At 54.2% G+C, this 23,345-nt stretch overlaps 1 protein-coding gene and 2 long non-coding RNA genes across 6 annotated transcripts in view; 1 reads left to right on the forward strand and 2 right to left on the reverse strand.

Moving 5' to 3' along the window:
* LOC137853170 (uncharacterized) overlaps positions 1-23,345 on the forward strand; it is a 27,811-nt gene continuing 4,466 nt past the window's right edge. The window contains exons 1-3 of one of the 3 annotated variants that reach the window (XR_011094300.1): positions 1-17; positions 177-349; positions 5,519-5,600. This is a non-coding gene — a long non-coding RNA (uncharacterized lncRNA). Of the gene's footprint in view, positions 18-145; positions 350-4,871; positions 5,060-5,518; positions 5,601-23,345 lie in introns of those variants that run through there. The other 2 variants (XR_011094299.1, XR_011094298.1) reach the window with 2 other exon arrangements.
* LOC137853171 (uncharacterized) lies at positions 4,318-5,875 on the reverse strand. Its single transcript, XR_011094301.1, has 2 exons — positions 5,759-5,875; positions 4,318-5,661 (listed from the first exon to the last, which is right to left on the reverse strand). It is a non-coding gene; the product is annotated as an uncharacterized lncRNA (long non-coding RNA).
* BCL2L11 (BCL2 like 11) overlaps positions 19,750-23,345 on the reverse strand; it is a 12,216-nt gene continuing 8,620 nt past the window's right edge. For both annotated transcript variants that reach the window (XM_068675197.1, XM_068675198.1), the window contains one exon: positions 19,750-22,921. In XM_068675197.1, the coding sequence (XP_068531298.1) occupies positions 22,832-22,921 (90 nt within the window). In that variant the 3' untranslated portion in view covers positions 19,750-22,831. The remainder of the gene's footprint in view (positions 22,922-23,345) is intronic.

Here is a 23,345-nt window from a genome sequence, read left to right on the forward strand (position 1 = left end):
AGGCTGCGTGGGGAGAGGTGAGGATGCTCGCGGGTCCCCCTGTGCCAGCAGCCCAGCCCGGGGGCTGCCTGCAGCCGCTGAGCCTCGGGAAGGAAGGCGAGCGCGTGGGTGTGCGTGTGTGTGCGAGCCTCTCTCGAGCTGCATGAAGCCGAGAGGCTTCCTGTTTCCTTTTTAAGGTTTTAACAGAATTTGAAAGCAGCCACCGCCGCGACCTGGACCAATGATCTGGGCAGAGCGGCGGGGGAGTTTCGGCTCGGCGTCTCTGGCGCCCGTTACGAATGCCAACCTCGCTCCCGGCCCACGTGGAGCCTGCGCTCGCTCCCGGTGCCTGCTCCGCTGCCCGGCCAGGGTAAGGTGCTGCTTGCTGTGGGGACAGATCTTTGCGAGCCGTGTAAAACGCTGAGCGTGGTTCCTTTCTCTGCCGGTCATCTCAATTGCAATTTCGTGCACGTTACCTGCTGCAATTTAAATCACAAAAGTACATATACGGGTTTTTTTGCAACGCCCGTGATCCTCGCGCTGCTGTTTGCTGCTTGGGCTGGGCTCTGCCCTCAGCTCAGGGTGCGTTATGTGAATTTTGTGTTTAAATTGCAAGCAGCCTGCTTGTGGGTGCCGTGGAGATGCAGGTGGGGGAGCGGGGTTCGGAGGGGGATGGCAGGGAGCTGGGTTCGGAGGAGCTGGGGGTCCCTCCCTGTACAGCTGGGGCTACACGGGGTGTCCGGGGCCCTTCCCCTGTCCCCTTCCCGTATCTGGCACAGCCGGGGACCGCAGCCAGGCTGCCTCGAGCCGTGGGCTGACACCCACAGGGCTTGGTCACCATTCTGGGGGGTTTCACACAGCATTCACCACCTCTTTGCATACCTCCCCCTGGGCTTTGGGTGAGGAGCGGGGGACGGCACTCAGGGCCTCTCCCTTTTCTTCCTTTTCTTCCTTTTCTTGTGTTTGAATTCCTGGCGCTGAGGGCGAGGTGAGCACACGGTGACCCCAGCCCCAGCGGGCCCCTCAGCGTCACCCAGCGCCCATCACGTGGCGGCCCCCGCACCCTCCCGGCCCCAAAACCACAGCTTTTCCCTTGGCTTTCCCAAATCTCCTGCAGCCTCCCATCGCCCTGTGGGGACCACTGGCTCCCCACTGCCGTGTGGCCGCTGAAGTGCGGCGCCTTTTCAAACCCCGGCCGGCCCAATCGGCGCTTTCTTCCCCCCAAAGTTCCCTTTTTCGTGTGGCGCGCCCGCTGCCCCGCCGGTTTTTTGGCAACAGTGACCTCTGTCGGCACCACCACCCGGCCCCGCTGCCACCATGCAGTCACCCACGTCTCCACCCTGGCCGATGGCCTCGCTCCCCCGTGGTGTCCGAAGCAGAAATCACTCAAATAGTGGAGAAAATGGTAGCGGGGAGCGATCCCGGCTTGTGTCGGGTGAGCGAGCGTCGCCACGCGCCCAAATCGGCCCCGGCGCGTAATCGCCTCTTGCAGCCAGGGCAGGGATTTCGGTAAACACGCATGCTGGGGAGCAGCTGCCAGCGATGATCAGAACCGGAGAAAAGTTACCGAAAGGTCTCCCGAGGACAGCCCAAAAACTGAAAACCTGGCGGGGATTTAATTTGTGAGCAGCGCGGCTCAGCCTCCGTGACTCATGTAAATAGCGATGCTACAACCACTGACTAATCCTGATAGCACTTTCTGTGAATGTTTAATCTCCATTCAAGTTTCAGACGAGTATTTTTTACAATTAAAAAAAAATATGTATACAGGTGATTTTACGGGAAAGAGGTGAGGGAAAGGTTTGGGCTCTGCAGGGCACCAGCTTGGGGCCAGTTTTGGCCGTGCTCAGCCCATGGGAGCAGCCCCCCTGCCTCCCTGCACTCTGCTCTCACATCTGCGAGGTGGCAGCGGCCGTCCCCAGCCCTGCACACCCAGGCACGGGCTTTGGGCAGCCTGGAAGGTGCTAAAGCAGGAGGGAGAGCGTGAATATCACCACCTGATCCGGCATGGCAAGGTGCTGGGGGTGCGGCCACGTAGCCAGCATCAGCCCCACTCGTGCTCCCTCCAGCTGTTAAATCCTGCACGCACACTCCTGCAGTGGGGCTGGCCGGGGCACGTTGTGCTGTGCCGTGCCACCCCGTGCCATCCCGTGCCATCCCGTGCCATGCCAGAGCTCCAGGCACCGCTCAGCAGTCAGGGACCGTCCGCAGGTGGCGGCGAGTTTTGGAGGAATGTCACGGTGCAGCGGGCCGGGGGAGTGACTCAGAGGTGCTTTAGGTCTCTGTGGTTTTTCTTTCATGGTTTTGCTGTGACTTAGCGACTTGTTTTTCGCTCCGCGGGAAAGCAGGTGCTGGCATGCTGGGCGGGCGCTCACCGGACCCAGGCTTCAGAGGGCTGGGAAGGGGTTTGGACACAAGACTCTCACCAGCATGCTGTCCATCCCACGGGATCCTGTCCGGCTGCAGGTTTCTGAACAAGGAGGGGTTGATCCACTTGGTGCTGCAGTCTCTACTCGGACAGACAAACACCCCAGCGGTGCCAAAAACCCCGAGCCAAGGTGGCGATGCCACGTGCTGGGATGCTCCTGCAGCCCTTCCACCCAGCAGGGGCTGCCAGGGAGACGGGGCTGGGGGGTCCCTGCTGCCAGAAACACCCACCAGCTTTACTTTTTCTTTGTTTGTTTTCTTCCCCAGATCTTCTTCCCTGGGTTTTGTTTTTATTTTTTTTTTTTTTTCTTCTGCCGAGCCTGCACACAGCAGGGCGTTCTCCCACCTCCCGCTGCACCCGGGGCACGCCGCCAGCGCTCCCCGGCTGCAAACTTTCCACCAGGTTCTTTTTTTCCTTTTCTTTTCTCTTTGGAAGGAAAATTGGATTTTTGACAGCGACAAAAAAAAAAAAAAAATATTTACCAAAAAAAAAACCCAACTGCCTAATTTTTGCAGCAAATGGTCTTTTCAGAAAGCTCACCGCGAAGCATGCGCCTGCACGCTGGAGGGGCTTGGGGGTTTCTGACTAATGGCTGTTGAAGCTCTGCCAAAAAACATCTTTTTCCACAGAGCTGATGATGACAACAAGGACTTTTTCTGGTTTTGTTGCAATATTTAGGGGGAAGGAGGCAGGAGAGCAGGACGAGCGTTCTCCAGCCTGCGATGCATCCACACGTGCCACCCCCTCCTGCTCCCCGGGCCTGTCAGCGTTGCCATTTCACCCCTAAAACTGAAATTTCACCTTTTTGTGATAACCCAAAGTCAAAATGGCCCAAAATTATGATGTGGAGGGAGGCAGGTGGGGGGGGGGAGGCTCTGCCCCACCTGGGCTGGAATGCAGGATGCAGGAGCAATGCTCGCAGGGTGCCTTCTGCCCCCAGGTCAGACGCTTCCCACCTGCTGGCTGCGCTGACATCCCAGCCCTGCTTCTCGGGGCGAGGTCCGGGTGTTGCAGAGCACGGCACGAGCAGGGCAATGGGGGCAGAAGGCACCGTGCTTGGATGCCTCCTGCCTCAGCAGGTCCCGGGTTCACTTTGGGGCTCTCCATCCCTTGAGCTGCAGCCAAGCTGGCCACGAAACGGCACGGCGCTTCCAGCGCAAGGCTCCCCCGGCCGCATCTTGAAACCATTAGGAGGGAGGGATCTGGTTCCGCTCCCTCTCCCTTTCCTCCCTCTCTCTGTGATGCAGCGGGCGCTGAGCACGGAGCCGCTTGGGCAGCAAGTGCACGTTCCCACAGCCCCTCACAGCTGGCGAAAACCAACCCCCCCCTGCAGCAAGAGCGGCTCCTTGGGCTGATATCTGAGAGCAAACGCAAGCGTGGCCAAAAACATCAAGCCCTACCCAATCAACCCTGCTCTCCGCGCATCGCCACCGAGGCCGGGAGCATCTCAGCTGCAGCTCTGCTCAGGGCAGGGCTGCTGTCCGCGGCCAGCCCCCAGTTTGGAAGCAGGGTGGCTCTGAGCAGGGCTGGGGTTCGCTGATTCAGACAGCCCCTGCTCTGCAACCCCTCCGCCACCGCGTGACTAATTCCTGGACTCGCTCTGAATCAGAGAGTAAAAACATGCCGGTAAGGCATTTTCGGGTCGGTTTATTTTCTTGAAACAAATAAGACCCGTACCCCTCGCCGTGCCCAAATTATGCAAAACAGGCATCGGCGGCAAGAAATGGGGCAGGCACGTGGGGGACACGTAACGGCAGCTAGGGGCGGCCCGCTTTTGGGGAGAAGCCCCCGGGAGCGGGGTGCGCGAGGGCAGCGGAGCTGTGCTGCAGCCACCACATGCCCGTGGCTGTGCTGGGTTTCCCTGCCCCGTGGCTCCCGCGCCGTGCTGGAGGTAGCACGTGTTTGGGATGTGTTTTTTGTTTTTTCTTTCTTTCTTTTCCCTTCTCTTGCTTTTTAAAGAACTTCATTTATCCCCACAAAGCCTGATGTCAGCAACTTTTACTCCCCTCCGCGCCTGACATTTAATAGGTCTTGTTTTGAATGGCAGCAAATCCGGCTTAGTAGTTAAATAAGGCAGGAGAGGAAGAGAGGGAACGGCATCGCCAAGAGCAGTCAGATCAGCCAAACCGCAGCGAGCGCGGGGCTGCTCCTCCCGCCCCTGCTGGGAGCTGCCTGCGAGCGGGAGCCTCACTGCGGGGCCGCCGGCACGGCTGCCCTGGGGACTCTCCCTCTGGCCCTGCCGTTTGCTCGCCCTGCTTCCACCCAGGGGTTTTGCTGCAAACCCTCGGAAACGAGACCTTTCCCAGGGCTCATCCGAGCCCCGCGTGGCCTCTGCCTTCACCCCGCGTGGGAGCTTTCCCACTAGATTTGAAAACCAGAAGGCGTTCACCCTATTCCCATCCCCATTTCTGCCTTTCGGTCCCAGAAGGGCAGTCCCAGCCTGCATTTTCCATAGCAAAGGCCCTTTCTGATGAGAAAAAGCCCCGGTGTTTCCCAGTGGGTGTAGCTGGCTGCCGGGGCGATGACCAGGGGCCGTGGGAAAGCCTCCCCGTCCCTCTCCTCCCTATAAACCCCGCACGCTCCCAGACCCATCCGCGGCCAGGAGCTGCAGCGAGGGAGCCCAGCAGGACGCGGTGCGGGAGCTTCGGAAAGGTGCGAGAGATCTGTGTGGGGCCGGGCATGGGGTGGGCACTGCACCGAAATTACCCCCCAGGGACACTGGTGCCCAGGTGCCGTGAGCGGGGGCTTCTCCGCTGGCTCCGGAGCGCTGCCGGAGCACTCGGGAGGCTGCCAAGGCTCAGCTCTGCTCTGCATCCCCCTTATTTCCTCATGGGGCTCAGTGCCTCTCCTTGATATTTAAGCATCAACGCTGTTTGGGCAGAAATCGGGCAGGTTTTGACTGCGAGGAGAAGCTGAGAGCTCCAGCCCTCGTCACCTGTCCCCGCTGCAGCACCGCCGCCCTGCGCGCCGCATCCCGCAGCCAAAGGGCAAGCCGGCTGGGGCAGCTTTCATTCCACCCAGCTGAAATCCGCTTGATGAAGGCAAAAGCGTGCTCACGAGCTGGGGGGGAAGGCAGACACCCAGGCTAACGCAGATCCTTTCCCTCTGCAGGTGGCTGCTGGAACAGAAGGCACCTGGGAGGCTTTCCAAGGAGCACAGCAGGGATGCCGGGGGGGATCCGGAGGTGCAGCGGGTGAGTCGGTGCCGGCAGCCCCGGCACGGGCACTGTGGGGTTTCTGCCCCTGGTTCCGTATCTGGGGCAGGGAGGGAAGGCAGCAGCGTCATGCGGGGCCGGCCCGTGCAGGGCAGGGTGCAGGGACTCGAGATGGGAAATGAAGCCCAGCTCCTTACCTCCCGCGGTGGCACCGGAGGGGCCAGGCAGCGTGGCAGCAGCTCGCCTCTTCTGCGGGAAAGACGAGTATTTTTGAGCCTGTGCACTTACAGTAAATGAAACTGGGTCTGTAATATCAGGGCCACGTGATGAGCACTTTTGGTAACTTGGCTCCTGCTCGAGCAAGAGGAGAGGAAAACCCCAGGGAGCGGTGGGGCGGAGGCAGGAGGTGCTGCGCCTCTCCAGGCAGGCACAGATGAGTCAGCAAGCTCGGCTCCACAGGGCACCCGTGGTCACGCTTGTGGTCCTGGCCATGGCCATGGTCATCCCTCGGTGCTGGCCCCACCGTGATGCTCTCCCTTCTGCTTCCTCTGAGAGCTGTGCTGCTGCTGCTCTGGGTGCTGTGCAGATTTTGGGGCTGAAAGTGCTGTTTTGCGATGAGCTCGGCTTCTTCCTACGCCCCTATCCCCCCGTGTCCCTGCAGCTGAGCCAGCCCCGTGTCCAGCCACAGAGGGCACGTGAGGATTTTGAGCACGGCGCTTGCTAATCACAGCATCCCTGAGCGAACCACAAAAGCCACTTTGAGCCTGAGCGAGCGGTTGCATTGTGCTGACAAAAGGGGCGAGGGCAGCGCAGAGCCACTGCCTGCTCCTCTGGGGTTGTCGATGGGATGGTGGGGAAGGGAAGGGAAGGGAAGGGAAAAGGGAAAAGGGAAAAGGGAAAAGGGAAAAGGGAAAAGGGAAAAGGGAAAAGGGAAAAGGGAAAAGGGAAAAGGGAAAAGGGAAGGTGCAGCTCAGGCTGGGAGCCCCCAGCTAGGTTTCCCACACCTGAGCCATGCCATAGCCCCGGGGCTATCCTGCAGGTTGGCAATGCTGCGCACCCTCCAAAACGAGGATTTCTTGGGAATTTTAGCCTGCAGGGAAGTAAAATTAGACCTCTGCATTAGACCAAAGCTGGGTATTTTGGAAATCAACTTCCTGCTGCCCTGGGGCTGTGGCGGGGCATCAGGGAGTGACAGGGATGAGGACGTGTGCCTGGACCAGAGGTGGAAAAAACAGGAACTGCTTCTTCATGAGAATTTAAAGTGAAATCAGTTTAAAGAACTGAGACAGGCCAAAGGGTCGCAGCGAGGCAGGGCTGCTGGCAGCTCGCGCAGTTTCTCATCACCCGGCACTGGTTACAGGCAGAGGCTTCACTGACATCCATCTGTCCTTCTGCAGTTTTTTGGGTGAAAGGGAAGTGGATTTGGGCCAGAACTGGAGCTCTGATTGTCACCGCTTCAGGCAGACTCCCTGTGCCGCCACCTCCCCAAACAAGCACAAGGGTGCAACTGCGCAATGCCCACATGGAAGGAGCAGGGGAAGGAAAGCTCCATGCTGGGTTTTTTGCCCCGGGCGCGGCCCAGCACCTCCTGCACCCGCCGACTCTTCGCTGCTGCTCCCCGGGCGTTATCCTGAACGTTTTTGGCTGTCGTCATCAAGGGCTCAGCCGGGAGGAGGCCACTCGCCTCCGGCTTTGAGATTTGTGCTGAGTTGAGGCAACGCGAGCCAGGCTCGGCTCTGTCAGATTGCCCGGGAGATAGGGAAGCTGGAGGAGGAATCGCAACTCTTTTGTAACCCAGGGCACAGAAGCACGCGGGCGCCCCTTCGGCACGGGGCTTTGCCCCAAGGCACTGCCCCTGCTCCGCCTGTGGGCTAGCAGCACCCCGGGGCCCTTCAGCTTGGGGGATTTTATTTTAGTGCTTTAAATTTGCCATTTGGGACAAAATCCCGGAAGGAAGCCGGCTCCTGATGTGCGTGCGCAGCGGGGCGGGAGCGCTCCCGAGCCTTACGACGAGGCGGGACTTGTCCCTGGCTGCTGGTGCAATGGCTAAATATTTTTTCCCACCTGTGACAGCAGATCCCATAGCTATATTTTCAAAACTCGAGTTCACCGACCACAGTGACAGATTTTACGCTCTGGCATGTAGGAACGTCAGTAATCTCACTCCCGTGTGGAGTATTTGTTTTTCAATGTTATAAAACTCCCATTTGCGGTAAGGAGCTCCCCCGCTGCTACTGGGCTCTCCTCCTGGCTTGGAAACCGGGTGCCTGCTGCTGGAAACAGCAGCCCCCCGAGCCCCCCTGGCCCGTCTGGAGAGGGGATGGATGCATTTAAACGAAAGTGCTGAGCTCCTGGCGACAGAGAGGTGCTCGCCACAGGGGAGCACGATTTCTGTTCGCAGGCTGGGACTTCTCAGCGATTTCTGGCAGAGCGCAGAGCGCGCGGTTCTCCTTCTGCCTCGCGTGCTGACCACAGCCTTAGGCAGCGAGAAGAAATGTAACTTTCACACGCCGCCGGGTCGCCCGCCCCGCATGACAAGGAATTCCCAAAGCATGACACTGAGTTAATGGCACGGCGCTGCAAAACCCCAATATCGCTTCTGTTACTTTCGTTATCACTCGCGAAATGAAGTGGCGCACGGCAGCGATGCGCAGTGATTCAGCACAGCCCTGCCAGCGCCCGCTGCTCAGCCTCCTGCCCCGTCCTCCAGGCAGGAGAGGGCAGGGGGGGCCCCAAAACCCCCTGGTTTGGCTTCTCCCATGGGCCTTTTTTTGCCCTTTTGCGACCTTAGGTTGTGGAAGCTGTTTGATGTGGTGTGCTGAAGTGAATTATTGCCGTGGCTTTCTGATATTTGTATTTGCTGATACATTTATTTTCTGATATATATCATGTCCAATACATACATTTTCTGATACCTACATTTTCTGATACATATACTTTGTGATACATCGATTATTAACTAGTGAAGGAATGCTGTGGACACCCCTCTGGATGCATTGTTCTGGTAGCCCTCACTTGTACCAGGCTGTCAGATTATTTTATTTTATTTTATTTTTAATTCCCCAGAGCAGGCCTGTTTTTGCCTGACCAGGGATCTTCAAATAAGGGGCAGAATTTTGTGTGCATGGAAGAAACGTGCACCAGCAGCGTCGGTGTGAGCCTCTCTCACCCACTCCTGCTCGGGGCTGTGCTCAGCCTCTTGGTGGAGGTTTTTTCCATCTGTTTGGTGACTCAAAGTTCAGTCAACCTGCTTTTCACGTGTGGCTGGGCACTGGGGGAGCGATGCTCACAGCGGTTTCTTGCTGTTCTCAGCAAGGTCTCCAGGTCCGTAATGGCTTCGGGCACCTGGGCATTACCCTCCCAACCCACGAGGACGGACGAGGAGTCTGCAGGGTGGGTCAAGGCTCCTGTGGTCGCACCCAAACACCCGTTTGATGCCTTGCTTGGGGCATCAGCTGCACAAGGACCTGGGAGCAGGTTTTGCTGTTTGCCCCGGGATGCCAAGCTGCTGCTTTGGAAGCCCACTGAGAGCAGGGGGTGCTCGGGCTCGCCGTGGCTGTCTCTGTTTCCATGTCTCCTCACCAGTGCTTCTCCAGCCCCATGCCACTTTTGCCGCTCCAGCCGCCCGCGAGCTTTCAGTGTTTTCACAGAATACTTTGCTTTCGTGTTTAAGAGGCTGGAGCGACTCCAAAGCAAACATTGCTAACCCAGAGATAAACAATCCGTGTTGTATAAAAGGCAGCAACCTTTTTCTTCCCCGAACTGCGGCGCTCAGCCCGGGTGAGCTGTGCTTTCCACCAGCAGCCCAGCAAAGCCTGAGAAGCAGCGGCCTCAGCGCAGTGCCAACTGCGGAGCGGCCCTCAGCCACATGCACATCCGTCCCTTGGAGCTACAAGCAAATATTTCCTCCACCAACCTCTCCACCCCATCAGCTTTTTTGTTAGCAAAGTCAACAGCTCAGGATTCCTTGATCCAAGACCCTCGGCCAGTGTCCCAAAATCTGTGCTCCTCTCAGGCCCTGTGCCTGTGCCAAAAAGCCCCTGTGACCTCCTGGGGCTGCACAGAAAGTTGTTTCCTTTCTGGGTGCCCAGAATAAAAGCACTATATTAACCAATGGTGCCCAAAGACTCACCATTTGTCCTTGTGTCATTGGCCAGGGGATGATGTGCGGATAACGTGAGCATGGGAAGTTTGCTCGGCACGAGCTGGTTGCCTGCAGCTGTGCTTGCACACAGCGGCAGTGCCCCCTTCCAAGAGGCTGCGGTGACCCAGCGTGGTGGCCAAAATGGGGCTGAAGACATCGCTGGTGGAGCCATGGACAGCTTGCCACGATAATTTTTTGCTAGCAGCATTGCTACCGTGAAATAATAATAATAAACCGTAGAAATGGACAATGAGCACTGCTCTCTCCGGCAGGAGTGGTGTGTAGCTTCCAACATACGAGGCAGCAGCAGAAGTGCTTAGGGTGGGCTATTTGGAAGGAGCTGGAGCAGGGCAGGGGCGTCCCACAGGGGGGCAATGGCTCTGCATGCTGGCCCCCTGCCCCTTGCCTGGCCCCTGCCTGCGAGGCTCTGCTGCAAAATGGAGAAGCCGGGGAGCCCTCGGCACAGCCCCACTCCCGGCACCGGCCCCAGCGCAGCACCGAGCTGCTCTATAATGGGATGTGGTTTGACCCCAAGTGGGAGGGTTTAGCCTTATATACCATTTATTTGCATACCCTTGTCTGAAATGAGTGTTTCAGGACAGTTTACTGGGGCTCGGTATCCCAAACACCCACCAGAACAAAACCTGCCGCCGGGCCGTTTTCAGACAGGGCGGCGAGGCGGTGTCTGGCTGTGTTATCGCCGCGCACATCTCGCTGGCTCAGATGCAGACGTGCCGTGCCCTCCAACGCAGAGGCGTTCACAGGGCTCTCGCCGCAGGGCCGCCCCCTCCCTGGCCCCCACACTTTGGGTGCAGCGCCGCGGGGTGCGCCGGTGTCGCCTGCATCCCAGCCAGCACCCAGAGCGTGCCAGGGGCAGCGGGAGCACGGCCGCAGGCGAGGATGCACACGGTGCCGAGCGCAGGGACACCGCTGTTCCTCCGCAAGGTTTTCAGCCAATTTTTTTTGTTTCCTAAAAGAGTTTTGTAAATCGTTTATCAGCCTGGTGATAGGTGCTCTGTATGCATAAATATCCATGTGTGTATTTTTATAGGTATTTACATGAAACGAGGACGTGCACGTGCCATCAGTGGAGCGCACGTAACGCTGGGCGGCAAGGCAAGGCTGACGCGTGCCGCCAGCACAGGGGCTAATCCCTGCCATAAACTTGTGCTCTGAAAGCATGTTTTTTTTCACTGTCTGTGTACTCGAGATCTCAAACGATTTCAGAATGACTCAGAAACAAGGGAACAGGCTTTGCTGAAAGAAAGCACTGGGCTGGAAACGCTGCTGCTGGGGTGGATGGGGCAGGGAGCTGGCTCCTCCTGAAAACAGCACGGAGGTGGTGAACACCAAGGCAGGGGTGACTTTCGCAACCCCATGGACAGAATAGGCTCCAGTTTGCCTTTCTGTCTGCATTTTGTTGTCTGTGCCTGGCTTTTTTGGGGGGACGGAATTTAAGGAGAACAGCACAGCCACCTTATCTGGGGCAGCGCATGCCCTGCAGGTAATTTCTCACCCCAGTGATGGTCCCTGCTTGCCAAAAAGCTGTGCCCGCAGGGAGGTGGGGAGGGCAGCCAAAAGCCATCCCAGGTCTGGGGCTGCCATGCTGGCTGAGCCTCTCCAATTGTCAGAGACCTCGCAAACAGCCTCCCTGCCTCTTCTCAGTGCGGCCAAAGGTGTTTAAAATATATATATTTTTATGTAAATACACGTCGTAAAACCACAAGATGTTTCTCAGTTTTGTTTTCAGCTGGCTTTGATGATACGATTGGCATCTCAGCCGTGCGGCGATGCTCAGGGCGCGTGGCCACCACACGTACCGGGGGGAATATTTCACAAAACGCCCCGCGCCACCCCACAGAGCTGGGGACGTTATTTCCTATGCAGTTGGTGGCTGGGATTTCCCACTCACCCCCGCAGGCTGCTCCCTTGCTGGGGGCACAGACAACTACACTTTTTCTGCTCTCCAATCTCCAATTCCACTCGAGGCATCGCAGCAGTGAATAGCCCCCAAAATGTTGTTGCAGTGCCTGCTTGTTAATTTTTTTCAGCTTAATTGTCGTAGAGGCAGTTACTAAACCCCCGTGGAAGTCCCAGTGTGATTTTCCTGGCAGGTTTCATTTTCAAGGCAGATGCTTACGACTCTTGCCAGGCTTGCAGGTAGGAGAGCAGCAGCAGCCCGATTCCTCTCCTCCCAGGCACAGCCACCACGTTGTGCAAATTACCAAAGAGCCAAATGAGCTCAATCCCAAGCCCGGGCTCTTTCGTTTTTCCCCGTTCTCCTTCTGCCCTGCCGCCCGCGTAGCAGTCAAACAGCAGCAGAGCCATTCGCCCACTGCTGCCCAGAAATGCTGTAAATTACTGTCTGAAATAGTCCAAAATTCTGGTTTCCTCAAATGTGGTCAGCTGTGCAGTAAAAGCTTTTTGTGTAGCCCACTTTCAGGGGAGTCTTGGTGTTTCACTCTTTCCACATGAGTCAAACTAAAATGATTTTGCAAACCTCCCCAGGTTCGTGCCCTCCCTTGCTGAGCGGCAAATATTAGTGCGGCTGACGGGCTGCTCGACCGCGCGGCGAAGAAATGGATGAGTCAAAATACACCGTTATCGAACCCTGCCCGTTTTAGCTGCGTTTCGGCTCCCTTCTTTATACAATCACGTGTGGAGCACTTTGCTCTAACAGCAGGCTGCTCTCTGGCTCTGGCAGGGGGATGAAAATAGCGCTGTGGAAATAAGCCTACAGCTCGGCATCCAGCCCTCGGCACCCAGGTGCTGCTGCCACTGCCGTGCTGCCGTGCTGCGTGGAGCGGCCGCCGGCACCAGCCCTGCTCCAGGCCGGGGCCAGAGGGGCGAAACACGGGGAGGGTCCCCTGCCATGCGTCTGGTCATCCCGTAGGGGCGATAAATAGAGGAAGAATCGCTCTCAAACGCGGCGTGCTGCGCTTTGTCACAGGAAGTGCAGACAGCGCCGGGAGACCCGTGGCAGGCTTATTTTCTCTAAATTTTGGCGCACAAAAGCCCTCAGGAGGGTGCCCACCGGGGGCCCTGGTACAACCTGGGGGTGCCGGGGGTGCGAAGATGCTGATGGGGCTTCGGGGGGCTGTGGGCTCAGGGTGGGCACGGCGGCGGCGGCGGGGTCCCCCCGCGGGCCCCCCCGGGGGTGCAGGCGTGCACCGTGCCTCGCGGCCGAGGGGCCGAAATTGTGTCCATCGCCCCGAGGCCAGCTGCTGCCGCTGCTGCCAGCCCTTTCGGGGAAACCGTTGTGGGCTTGTGCAACGGCGAGACAGCAGCAGCGGCAGCAGGGCCAGGAAGGGGAGCGGGGTTTCGCGATGTGTCATGCCCCCGGCCCGCTGCGGGCGGCTTCGTGGAAAAACCCAGGAGATCAGCAGCCGTTTGGGGGACGGGGACAGCTGGGAATCCGGCCCCTCACTTCCCTCCCCAGCGGCCGTGCTTGGCGTGGCCACGCGCCCTTCCCACCTGGGGAAAAGGCGTTCGTTGTGCCGCGACCCCAAAATGGCAGCACCGAGCCCCCACTCGGCGCCAGCCCACGGTGGCCTGGGTGGGTGCCAGGCCTCGAGCCCCGCGCAGCGCGCTCGGCTGCTGAAACCCGGCCCTCCCTGGCGAGACTTTCATTTTATTTTTAAATACCTTGATTCTGCGGTATTAATTTGCTTTTTGGTTTCGATATTAATATCAAATACGCGCCAGGTCGGCGGCGTTTGTTTTCGGTGGTAAATAAGCGCTCAAGTGATTTAATCCACGTGGCACTGGCACGGTGAGGGCCTGGGGGGCTCAGCGCGGCCTCGCAGATGGACAGTGGCACCCAAACACCCTCCCGAGTCTCCGCAAGACCCCATCGGCCACGTGGGATAGGGCTGCCTCACGTTTTGGGGGGAAAATGCCAGAAATGGGCACTGTGCCAGACATGCCCATGCCATGCCAGCCAGAGGGGCCGATGCGCGGGGCTGGAGCTGCCCATGGGCCACTGGCCCCCTACAGAGGGGGAATTCAGCCAAAGGATGATTTGGGGGTTAAATCTGCCCTTTTTCTCGTTGCGCTGTGGCTGGCCTCGCACTGTATTTGCCACTGTACTGTAGCTGAAAGGTTGCAAACAGTTTTGGGAACAAGATGTCTGCCTAAAGCATGACAGAATTGGCCACAAATTGCAGATGAGACTGATAACAAAAGCCAACAACATAAAATATGTAGAAAAACAACACGTTAAAGGCTACAAGACCACTGAAGGGCTTTTTTGTGTGTTCTTTAACCAGGTCTCTAGCGATGGAAGTAAAAACACATGAAAAGATAAAAAGAAAAAAAAAAACTTTTTTTTCTTTCTTTCTTTTTTTTTTTTTCCTTTCAGAAAACAATCAGCTTCTCCCTCTTTAAAACCTTGCAAACGAAGTGGCCACATGGCATGGACAGGGCAGCAGTGCCAGGGGCTGTGAGCCTCTTCCCTGCGGCCTTGGGCTCTGCCACTGATTTTGGAGGAGGCTGCAGCCAGCAATGTCAGTTTTTCGTGATATTTCTTCAGCAAACCTCTGCATTGGGCTGTTTTTGGGTGCAATGGTGGTTTTTGGGGAGGCAGCTGCGAGGCCGTTTTCTCTCCACATAAGCCTGAATCTATCACCAACATTTTCATAGCGAACGTAATCCTTTCGGCCCCGTAGAACAAGGGGGAAAAACAAAACCTCGGCCAGCTCGGTGCTGAGATGCAGGAGGGTTTTTCGCATGAAACACGGTGCGTTGTCTCACAGCAAAGGGAAAAACAGGCTGCAGCTACCTGCTGGAGGGGAGTTTCCTTTGTTTTAATAAATCAGGCTGAGCTCAGAAATTAGGATGAGGTTTTTGTTTTTGTTCTACTTATTTAATCTTTGTTTTTATAAATAAATACAAATAACTCAAACTGAAACTTGATGGCTTTGGTGATAATAAAAGAGCAGCCCTGGGGAAATTTTCTTCATTAACATGTTCTTTCACAGCCCACACTCGGGTTTCGGTAGGAAAACTGCTTAACCTTTTCAGCAGCAGCAGCAAACGCCTTTTGAAGTCCAAACACACTGAAACACCAGGTTCACGACTCAAAGCTGGCTGTGCATTGCCAGGGTTTGGCTCTGTTTTGGGTTTGCGAGGAGAGCAGAAATCCTGCCGCCTCTCCCCAGCACTCCACACACCTGCAGCTCCCACATCCCTGGAGCAGGATATTTGCCTTTTTGCCTTTTTCTGTAAGAAAACAGGGCTGAGGGAAACCAAATCTGCTGTCCGCATGCAGCCCCACATTGTGTTGCCTGATTTCTGTGTCTGTCTCCATTTCCCTGCTGTCCCTGCCTGTTGATACGCATGTGGTTGGGATGCAGGCAAGCAGAGCATCACCCTGGGGCCAGGTTTGTGTTTTGTTCTTCCAGACCCTGCTTAGAGCATGCAGGAGCTGGTGTCTCCACCCCATGTTTGATTTTTGGGGAGCTGACTGGATGCCTGGCACCCTTGCCTCTTGCCTTGCTTGCTTTGGGTGCAGCCAGCCCCATGCTGGGAGCAGAGTCCTTGTCCCCAGCCACCTTCCCCCTTTTCCCATGCCACCTCTTTGCCCTGAGCAGGAGAGAGCATCAAAAGCACAGTTGTTGTTTTTTTAATGTCTTTTTTTTTTTTTTTTTTTTAATTGGGGGGGGGGGGGGGGGGGGCAGATCTGTGCTCTACTAGCTCCCTTACACCATACTAGTTTTTAGTATTTGCAGCTCACTTCCTGTATGAGGTTAGTTTGTTTATCATAAAAGCCTATTTTTAAACCCATTTCTGCCAATAAGTAATTTGAATGCTGATGCTCACTCGTAGCGTTCCCTGGCCAGCCAAGGGCTCGGCAACTGCCTCAAGCCCCAGGCATACAGTGGTGGCACTCAGTGGCTTTTCTTGGGAGATGCGCCCAAGGAGATGCCCCAAGTGCACCCATTAGAGCCATCAGCCCAGCTCATGTGGTCAGGAGGGGGCTTTATCCCCAGATTGTTCTTTAAAGCTAGTTTTAGAGAGATCAGGTCAGCGGATCTCTCCCCATCACCTGCGAGGCCCCATCAGCCATGGCACCACCCAAATCACACGGACAAGGGTAGACCCAGCTGTAATGGTATGTGCTGAGATTAGAAACCCATTTTTCGTTTGGAAGGATGTGTGGAAACGCATCCCTCCGCTTGCATTTTTGCAGCCCTCTCCTTGCCGAGATGCTGAGACGCCTCCTCATGACCCAGAGCTGGGCCAAGCATCCCACGGGAACTGGGAGGACGTGTGCTGCCAGTTTCTGGTTTATGAAAAAAAAAAAAAAAAAGGCAAAAACTCCATACTTTTTTTTCACCTTCCTCCAGACTGAACCCAGCACTGCTGCAGCTGTGCAGACCAGAGCCAATTAGAGCAGCACCGACAGTGCTGGTGCACGGCGGGGGAAGCGGCATCTTTCTGCCCGGTGTGTTGCCCCCTTCGGGAACTGACATTGTGCCACCTTCAAACATTTCCTCCCTAATTAAAATGATGTCTTTGTCAAAAAGTTCCCATTCGGCGGATGATGTTGCGAATAACATTGAGACAAAGCGTGGTTTAATTAACTCCAGCCACATGGCCAAGCAACGAAGGCTCCCCCGTGCCCTCCCGACAAAATTAAAATATGAGCCCATCAGAATGCTGGCCAAGGGGAAACCCCTGCCCCATTCCTTCTGCACTGGTGGGATTTATCTGCCTGCAGGCCAAAGCTGCTGGGGGATTTTGGCTTGGGACAGGGCTGCCAGGGTAGGGAGAGCAGGCTGCATCTGGCATGCCTGACCCAGGTGGCTTTTGTGCTTTGGGGCTGGCATTGGGAGTGGCGGGAGTCCGGCAGCAGATGAAAATTGGCTTTTTTTACACCGTAAAGACACGTCCACACAGCTCTGCCCTCACTGCTGCCAGGGTGCGAGAGCCTGGGAAGCCCTGCCAGTGGCCAGAGCCCTGTGCTGCCCTCCAGAGCGAGGTGAAACCGCCCAGGTCGAACATCCTAGAACCCTCCAGAAATGTAAGAAACCCACTGGAAACAGTGAGCTTTGTTGCAGTATGAAAATCAGATGCAAAGCTTGGTGGGTATTTTTAGCTGTTTAAGGCTGAACAGGTGTTTGAAAGGTCAGAGGCGAGTCATTGGAAAAAAATATAGTGAGAGCATGGCAGGATGGCTCTGCCGCTCCCCTGGTGCTGGATGGCCCCAGAGCCTTCCAGCCGTGCTTTAGAGGGGATGGAGCTTGGGGCCTGCTTTGTCCGTGGCCCTGCAGCACCTCAGGGATGCTCAGAGCAGTGCTGTGTGCCCCCATGGGCTGCCTTTGGAAATGGACACTTGACTTAATGGGTTCATTTTTTAAAAAGAATGAGATTAATCCCACGTAAAAGTCCCACACAAATCCATATTGAAGCAGTCACTCTTTATTAAAACAGTCATTCTTTATTAAAACAGAGCACCTTGATTTACTAGTGCTGGGGTGCGGGCAGGAGGAGCCCTCCCTCCTGCCCATCACTGCGGGTGGCTTTCGGTGGCCATTCTCCATCTCGCTGCCTCCCGTCAAGTTTAGAAAGGCTCCTTCCAGGTACCACAGCTCACTGTGAGCCTCAGAGTGGAAACCATCAGATTTAAAAGTCTCCAGTAAACAAGCCTAGGTACATTTCCAGTAGGTTCAGCTGACAGGGCAGATGCACGTGCAACCGTGAGCCATTTGTGTGGCTTCTTCCATGATCGAATTGTGTGTTGTTGTTTTTTGTTTTTTTTTTTTTCCCTTTTCAAGGAATAAAGGAAGTTTGTCATCACCCAAACAGAGATAAAGTTGCCGGTGGTTTTAATTCGTTACTCAAGCAAACCTTTCAGGCCACAGGAAGAAAGGGCCTCTCCCGGGGCAGGACCTGGTGATGTGTCTTTGGTGGACCTGGGACCTGGCCAACTGGGACCTGGCCAACTGGGACCAGCCATGGCCAACCTGGACGTGGCCATGGCCAAGCTGGGCCACGAGCACCCTGAGCTGGCTGTAGCTGCAGGAAGGCACTGCCCTGCCGTGCTGCCGAGGTGCGTTTCTCTCCCCTGCTGTCTCGCCGAGATCACGGGGTTCAGGCAGGCACCTTGCAAAATGAGTCACAGCAAAAACAAAGGGAGAACAGCCCGTGGGACAACCTGCCTGCACAGGCCACTCTGGCACTGCTCCAGCTCCAGCTCAAGGACGAGCCCCTGTTGTTTGTCACAAAAGCGCTGTTTCATTTTTTCCCCCCAAAACATGAGGCAGGACGTCCATCCCGCGCACCGTGTTGCCCAGCGGGCTGCTGCGTCGGGTGACCAGAGAGCACCGAGAGCTTCAAACCCTCCTGGATGGCTCAGGGCTCTCCCCAGAGCCTCAGGATCCTAAAATCCCAGTGCCACCGCGCTTCTAATGGGACAGAAAACCCCTGTGCAGCATGGGGCTGGCAGCTGGCATGGCCTCGTCTGGGCAGTATGGCCTTTTTTTTGAGCTAAGGCCCCGAAATAGCACCTGAAACCTATAAACTTCCCTTTCGGGAACTTCTGTAATTTGAAACACGCACAAGAAAAAAAAAATAATCCAGAATTTTTTTGTTAAGTTGTTTGTCGAGGGGGACTTTTATTTTTTTTAATACATTTCAGCAGGAGGTAGTGGCTCTCACAGGGAGCAGGTTTTTGGGCACTTTTCCCTCTGATTTCTTTATTTTCCCTCTTTCTTCCTTCCTTTTTGCTGTCCTGTCCCCAGCTGATGCTTTGGAGGTGAAGGTGGGCGAGCATGGTCGGGATTTATCCACCAAAAAATTGAAAGTGGTGGCCAGCATCACGGTCTGCTCAGCAGAGGCTCCCCAGCGGTGGGCACCGAGCGTTTGGCATCGCTGTGAGAAAAGGGCAATGCTTAAAGTCTGCCTCCCAAGCACACAGCTTGGGGATCTTTTATTTATGGGAGAGCAGAAAAAGTGTAATGCGCTTTAGGACTTTGGCGAGCCAAAAAAAGGAGAAAAATAACGGGGAGCAGCAACATCTTCTAAAGCAACTCCTCCTCGAGCGCTAGGTACAAATCGGGGCGCGCGCGTGGAGCTGTGTGTGCATGGAAAGGGATGCGAGGCTCCTCGTTTCTGCCATTCCCTGCTGCACGTCCACCTTTCCTGCTTCGTTTCACAAGCTTCACCATCACCCCGTATCTGCTCCTTTTGTGCTGAGAGCCCCATGTGAGCGATCACAGCAAAATAATTGCTCCAAACCGCGCCTGATGCTATCAGTTATCTGCCATCTATTATCTGTGGTGAAATAAAGGCAAAAAGAGCAAGCGCGCGGGTACGCGATGCAGGACCCAACCCCTCGCCCTCTTTCGCCATCGCTGACCCTGAGGCGGATCCGGCCCTAAAACATTGGGGAGGGCTCTGAACTGGGGGCAGGAGGGGGCTGGGGAAGTCGTTTTCACTCCCAGGTTTTGATTCAAATTTAAAACAAAAATACAAAATTTAAAGTAATAGCTAAAAAAAAATCTGAGAACTCAGATGGGAATCCTAAACAGTGTCTAAAGAAAGAGCTTGCCTTGCAAAACCCTATTAAATTAATTAACCAACTAAATCAATCACAGGCTAGCTCTCCTCATTTGCAGGCATTTAAAATCACCAAGAATTTCCTCGCAAAGGGTTTTTGAAGAAAATAGCTTAATTTAACAGATGCAGTACAGCACCAGGACGTTGAAAGCATCTCAGACCAGAACAAAGCCTCCCCACAAGCCTGGAGCAGCCTGCCGCCACACCTTAGGGGGAATTGGTGATAAAATGGCAATTACCTGTGTCATCATCACCCTCCCCCCCAGCTGATATGAAAATCCCCAAAGAAAGCAGCACTCATGACAAATAGTTGAAAGTTTTATTCATATAAAATTCATATTATAGAACATAAAAGATTGCATCTTAAAAAAAAAAAAAAAAAAAAAAAAAAAAAGATCTGCAATTATTTACAGCAGTATTGCACAAGTAAAGTGGCAATTACCCTGTCCAAAATTCATCAGTGCAAAACACAAGTAAGCCAGGGAAATTGCAATAAAAATGCTACATATGCTGGGTCCTATGAAATGAGTTAGTAATTAATCAGGACATCAGCGTGCACTCCCATTGTACCTGATGCTAAATCTGGTCCAAGGATCATGGCTGAAACAGAGGAAAACGTGGTTTGAAAAGGGACTGAGAAAACTCATGGAGGTGGAGAAGCCAAACTGTCACTGAATGTCACTAATGCTGACATCTTATATGTGCCTAAATCACTAGGAAAAGTGGCACTTAGGCACTTAAAACCAACAAATCTGTTGTCCTACAGAGTGGTGGCTGCACTGAAACCAGCAGGCAGTGCTGGGAGGTCGATCACTCGCATGGTCCATACACACCAGAGACCTGGGGCCAGGGAGGGGCGAGACACAACCTGTGGAGGAACTTAAATAAGCAGAAAATAAATATGCAACCTTTCTGCAAGTTACAGCATTATGGAACAGTAGAGTGCATTAATTACACAGGGAAAAAAAAAAGGAAAAAAAAAAGGAAAAGAAAATCTACAGTATTTACCAAGTTCAACTCTAAAAAAAAGTTTAGAAAAAACAGGATTTCTTTTTTTTTGCTTACTTATAAGCTGTACAAAACTTACACGAGAAAGGAAAGGGACTACATTGCACACAGATATTTGGCTCAGATGATGAAAATAATACGGTGTCCTACTCTAATAAATATTCGGGTATTTACAGTTACCAGAAGAGGAGAAGCGTAACACATGGTGCGAGACCATCCAGCAAATCTGGTTTCTCCACAACCACAGAAAACTTCATTGAATTGTTTTGGCAGAACAGAGCACAGGCTACAGAGGCTTAAAATGACCCCCCCCCCAAAAAAAAAAAATCCATCATCAAACACAGCTAAAATGAGTTTAATCACTATTTAAAAACACCTTTTTCAGAAATTTTATTTTATTTAAAAAAACAACCCCCACAAGCTCACAGGGGGGTGAAGCCTGTTTTTTTCAGGGGGCTGCTTTTTCCTCTGTCTACCTTCTTTCCTCCATCTACCTTCTGGCCAGGAAGGCTTGCAGGGAAGAAGCCCAAGCCAGCGGGTGCCGACACCTCGGCTTCTCCCCCATGGACTCATGGAGTTTTTCCATGGCACAGGGCCGGGAGGATGGGGTAAAGTGCTGGGCGCCGGCCGCAATTCTTTGGTGTGCTCCACGGGACATGCTCAGGGCAGCGCAGCCTCCAGCCCAGCCAGGGTCGGTGGGCATGGCAGCTGCTCGCTCTCCACAAGTGCAGAGGTTCCCCCTCGAAAATACTCTTCTCGTCATCCCTGCAGCCGAGGCCATCTCCCACACGAGATGCTTGTCTTGCAGGACCAGAAAAAAAATAAAATACTAAAATTGCTCCATAATCCTTCCAACGAGTGCAATCAGGGGCACGCAGCCACCAATGGGTCATTGCCTACCAGCCAGTGCATAGAGGTCAGATTGTACAGCTCTTCCAGCATGGAAACACTGATCTTCACACAATGGCACTCAGAACAGCTTCTCCTGACACATATATTGCAACATAGTAGGACAAAAATGCTATCGTGGGACTGGGTTTGCTTTTTCTTCTACAGTGCTGGTGAAACCAGAACTAACTGCAGCATTTGGAAGGTGATTTTAGGACCATCTACACCAGCCAGAGGGAAGAGGACAGCTTTGAAGGCAAGAGAAGCATGTTTGTGCATAGATACGCGAGCAGTCGGAGCAACTGCACGCCCCAAAAGCGCCTGCTGTGCAGAAGCATCCCGCGTGAGATGAACCAGAGATGGTGGTGGGGCCTCCACGGGCAGGGACACAGATCCTGCTGCTGCTGGTGGCCTCCTGGGCCTCTCATAGAGCTTCCTGAGCCACACGGGATGGTCTACAGCTGGGAGAGGAGACAGGGCATTGTCCTGAGGCAACAAACACCCGCTGAGGTCTTCCCAGGTGGAAGGAAGAGACCTGGCACGTGGAGAAGACCTTCCCGAGGCAGTCGGTGGGGAGCAGACCCAATGCTCCACGTCGAGCAAGTCAATGATAGGTCGGTGACACCTTAACTGCAGGCACGTGCAAGTCCATGTCCTGCAGCACTGCCATGGCCCTTCTTCCAGCTGGATCCCCTCACAGGAGCCTTCGGGGTCTTCATCTCCATGCCCGTACCTGGCTGGCTTCTCCCTTCTTCGTCCTGGTCCTGTCTGAACAGAAGATCCCAGAAAACATCCAACGTGCCACAAACCCTCCTGGGTTTAACAGCAACACACTAACCATGCCTTAAAGCAGTTCCTGGAGTCAAGCAGCAGGACCTGTCTCTGGGTGCAAAACTGCAGTGTTTTGGGAACTGTTCCAACCTGCCTCCAAGAATGGTTTATTGCTGAATTACTCAGTCACCGTTATATATTATAATATACAATACAGAAGCATTTTCACACGTCTTATAGAAAGAATTTCTAAAAAAAGGCAACCTGGTGGATTGTTTTTTGTTTGTTTGGTTGGTTGGTTGTGGTATTTTGGACCCTGGGAATCTGACAGCTAAGTCTTGAAATTCAGAATTTAAAAAAAATTATATATAAAAACAATCAGTCAGCAGGAAATAGGCTATTTGCATGATGCAAATGAATTTAGATTTGGGGTAGCATTAGGTATTTACAGGTAAGAGAAGTGCTGATTGAAATCCCTCTGCCCTTCTTCCCTCCTCATCCTCTTTGGCAGCGCAGTGGCTGCAGCACAAACTAAGGCAGCTCTGCAAATCAGCTGGCTCCGCTGTTTTTTTGGGAATATCCAAGAAGAGCTGATAAGTTCCTGGAAGCGATGATGGAACAGGAGTCGACCATCATTGAGTATTTTCCAAGTCCTTTTTAAAAAAGAAAGATTTTTTTAAAAAAATTGAGAGAAACACAGTAAACACCACTCTCAGATAAAATCCAGCTTTGGGGAGTCCCGGCAGGTCCGTGTGGGAAATTCACCCTCATCCAGCCATCGTGCGTCCCGGTGGGGAGGGCGGCTTCGAAGTGCCAGGCTCTGGCGCCAGCTCTTCTTCATCTTTTTTCTTTTTTTTGGAAGAAGTCATCAAGTCCCAGCGCCCCGTGCCACATGGCGTCACTGCATCCTCCAGATGAGGCGGATGATATAATGCAGGAGACGCAGAATAATGACCTGGGGGTTTCCGACGTGGTTATCCAAGAAACCCTAGAAGGAAAACAGGGTAAAAAAGTGACTTTAATTCCCAACTGCACAGCACCCACGAGACAAACACCTCCTGCAACACTGCCTGGACGTGGGAAAGGTGGAGGTAGATGTGGCACCTTCCTTGCCAGCCCCACAGTGCTGCTGCAACTACAGGGGGTCTGCATTTACCAACTGAGCTTGTTTCAAGAAATTTAATACAGACGAGACTCCAAAATTTGTTAGAAGTGGTGGTCGAAACCAAGACGATTTGAATTTTGCATTTTGCTGAACCCTAGTGAATATTTTTTGAAGCAAACAAAATAGTGGGATGAAAAACTGCATGGGAGCCTGCCCTGACAGGCAACCACAGAGGGAAAGGAGGAAAAGACAGACCCAGTTCAATGCCATCAAGTGCTTTACTGCTAGAGAAGCCACTGCTGACACC

This window comes from Anas acuta, chromosome 3 (assembly GCF_963932015.1).
Source record: "Anas acuta chromosome 3, bAnaAcu1.1, whole genome shotgun sequence".
Lineage (NCBI taxonomy): Eukaryota > Metazoa > Chordata > Aves > Anseriformes > Anatidae > Anas > Anas acuta.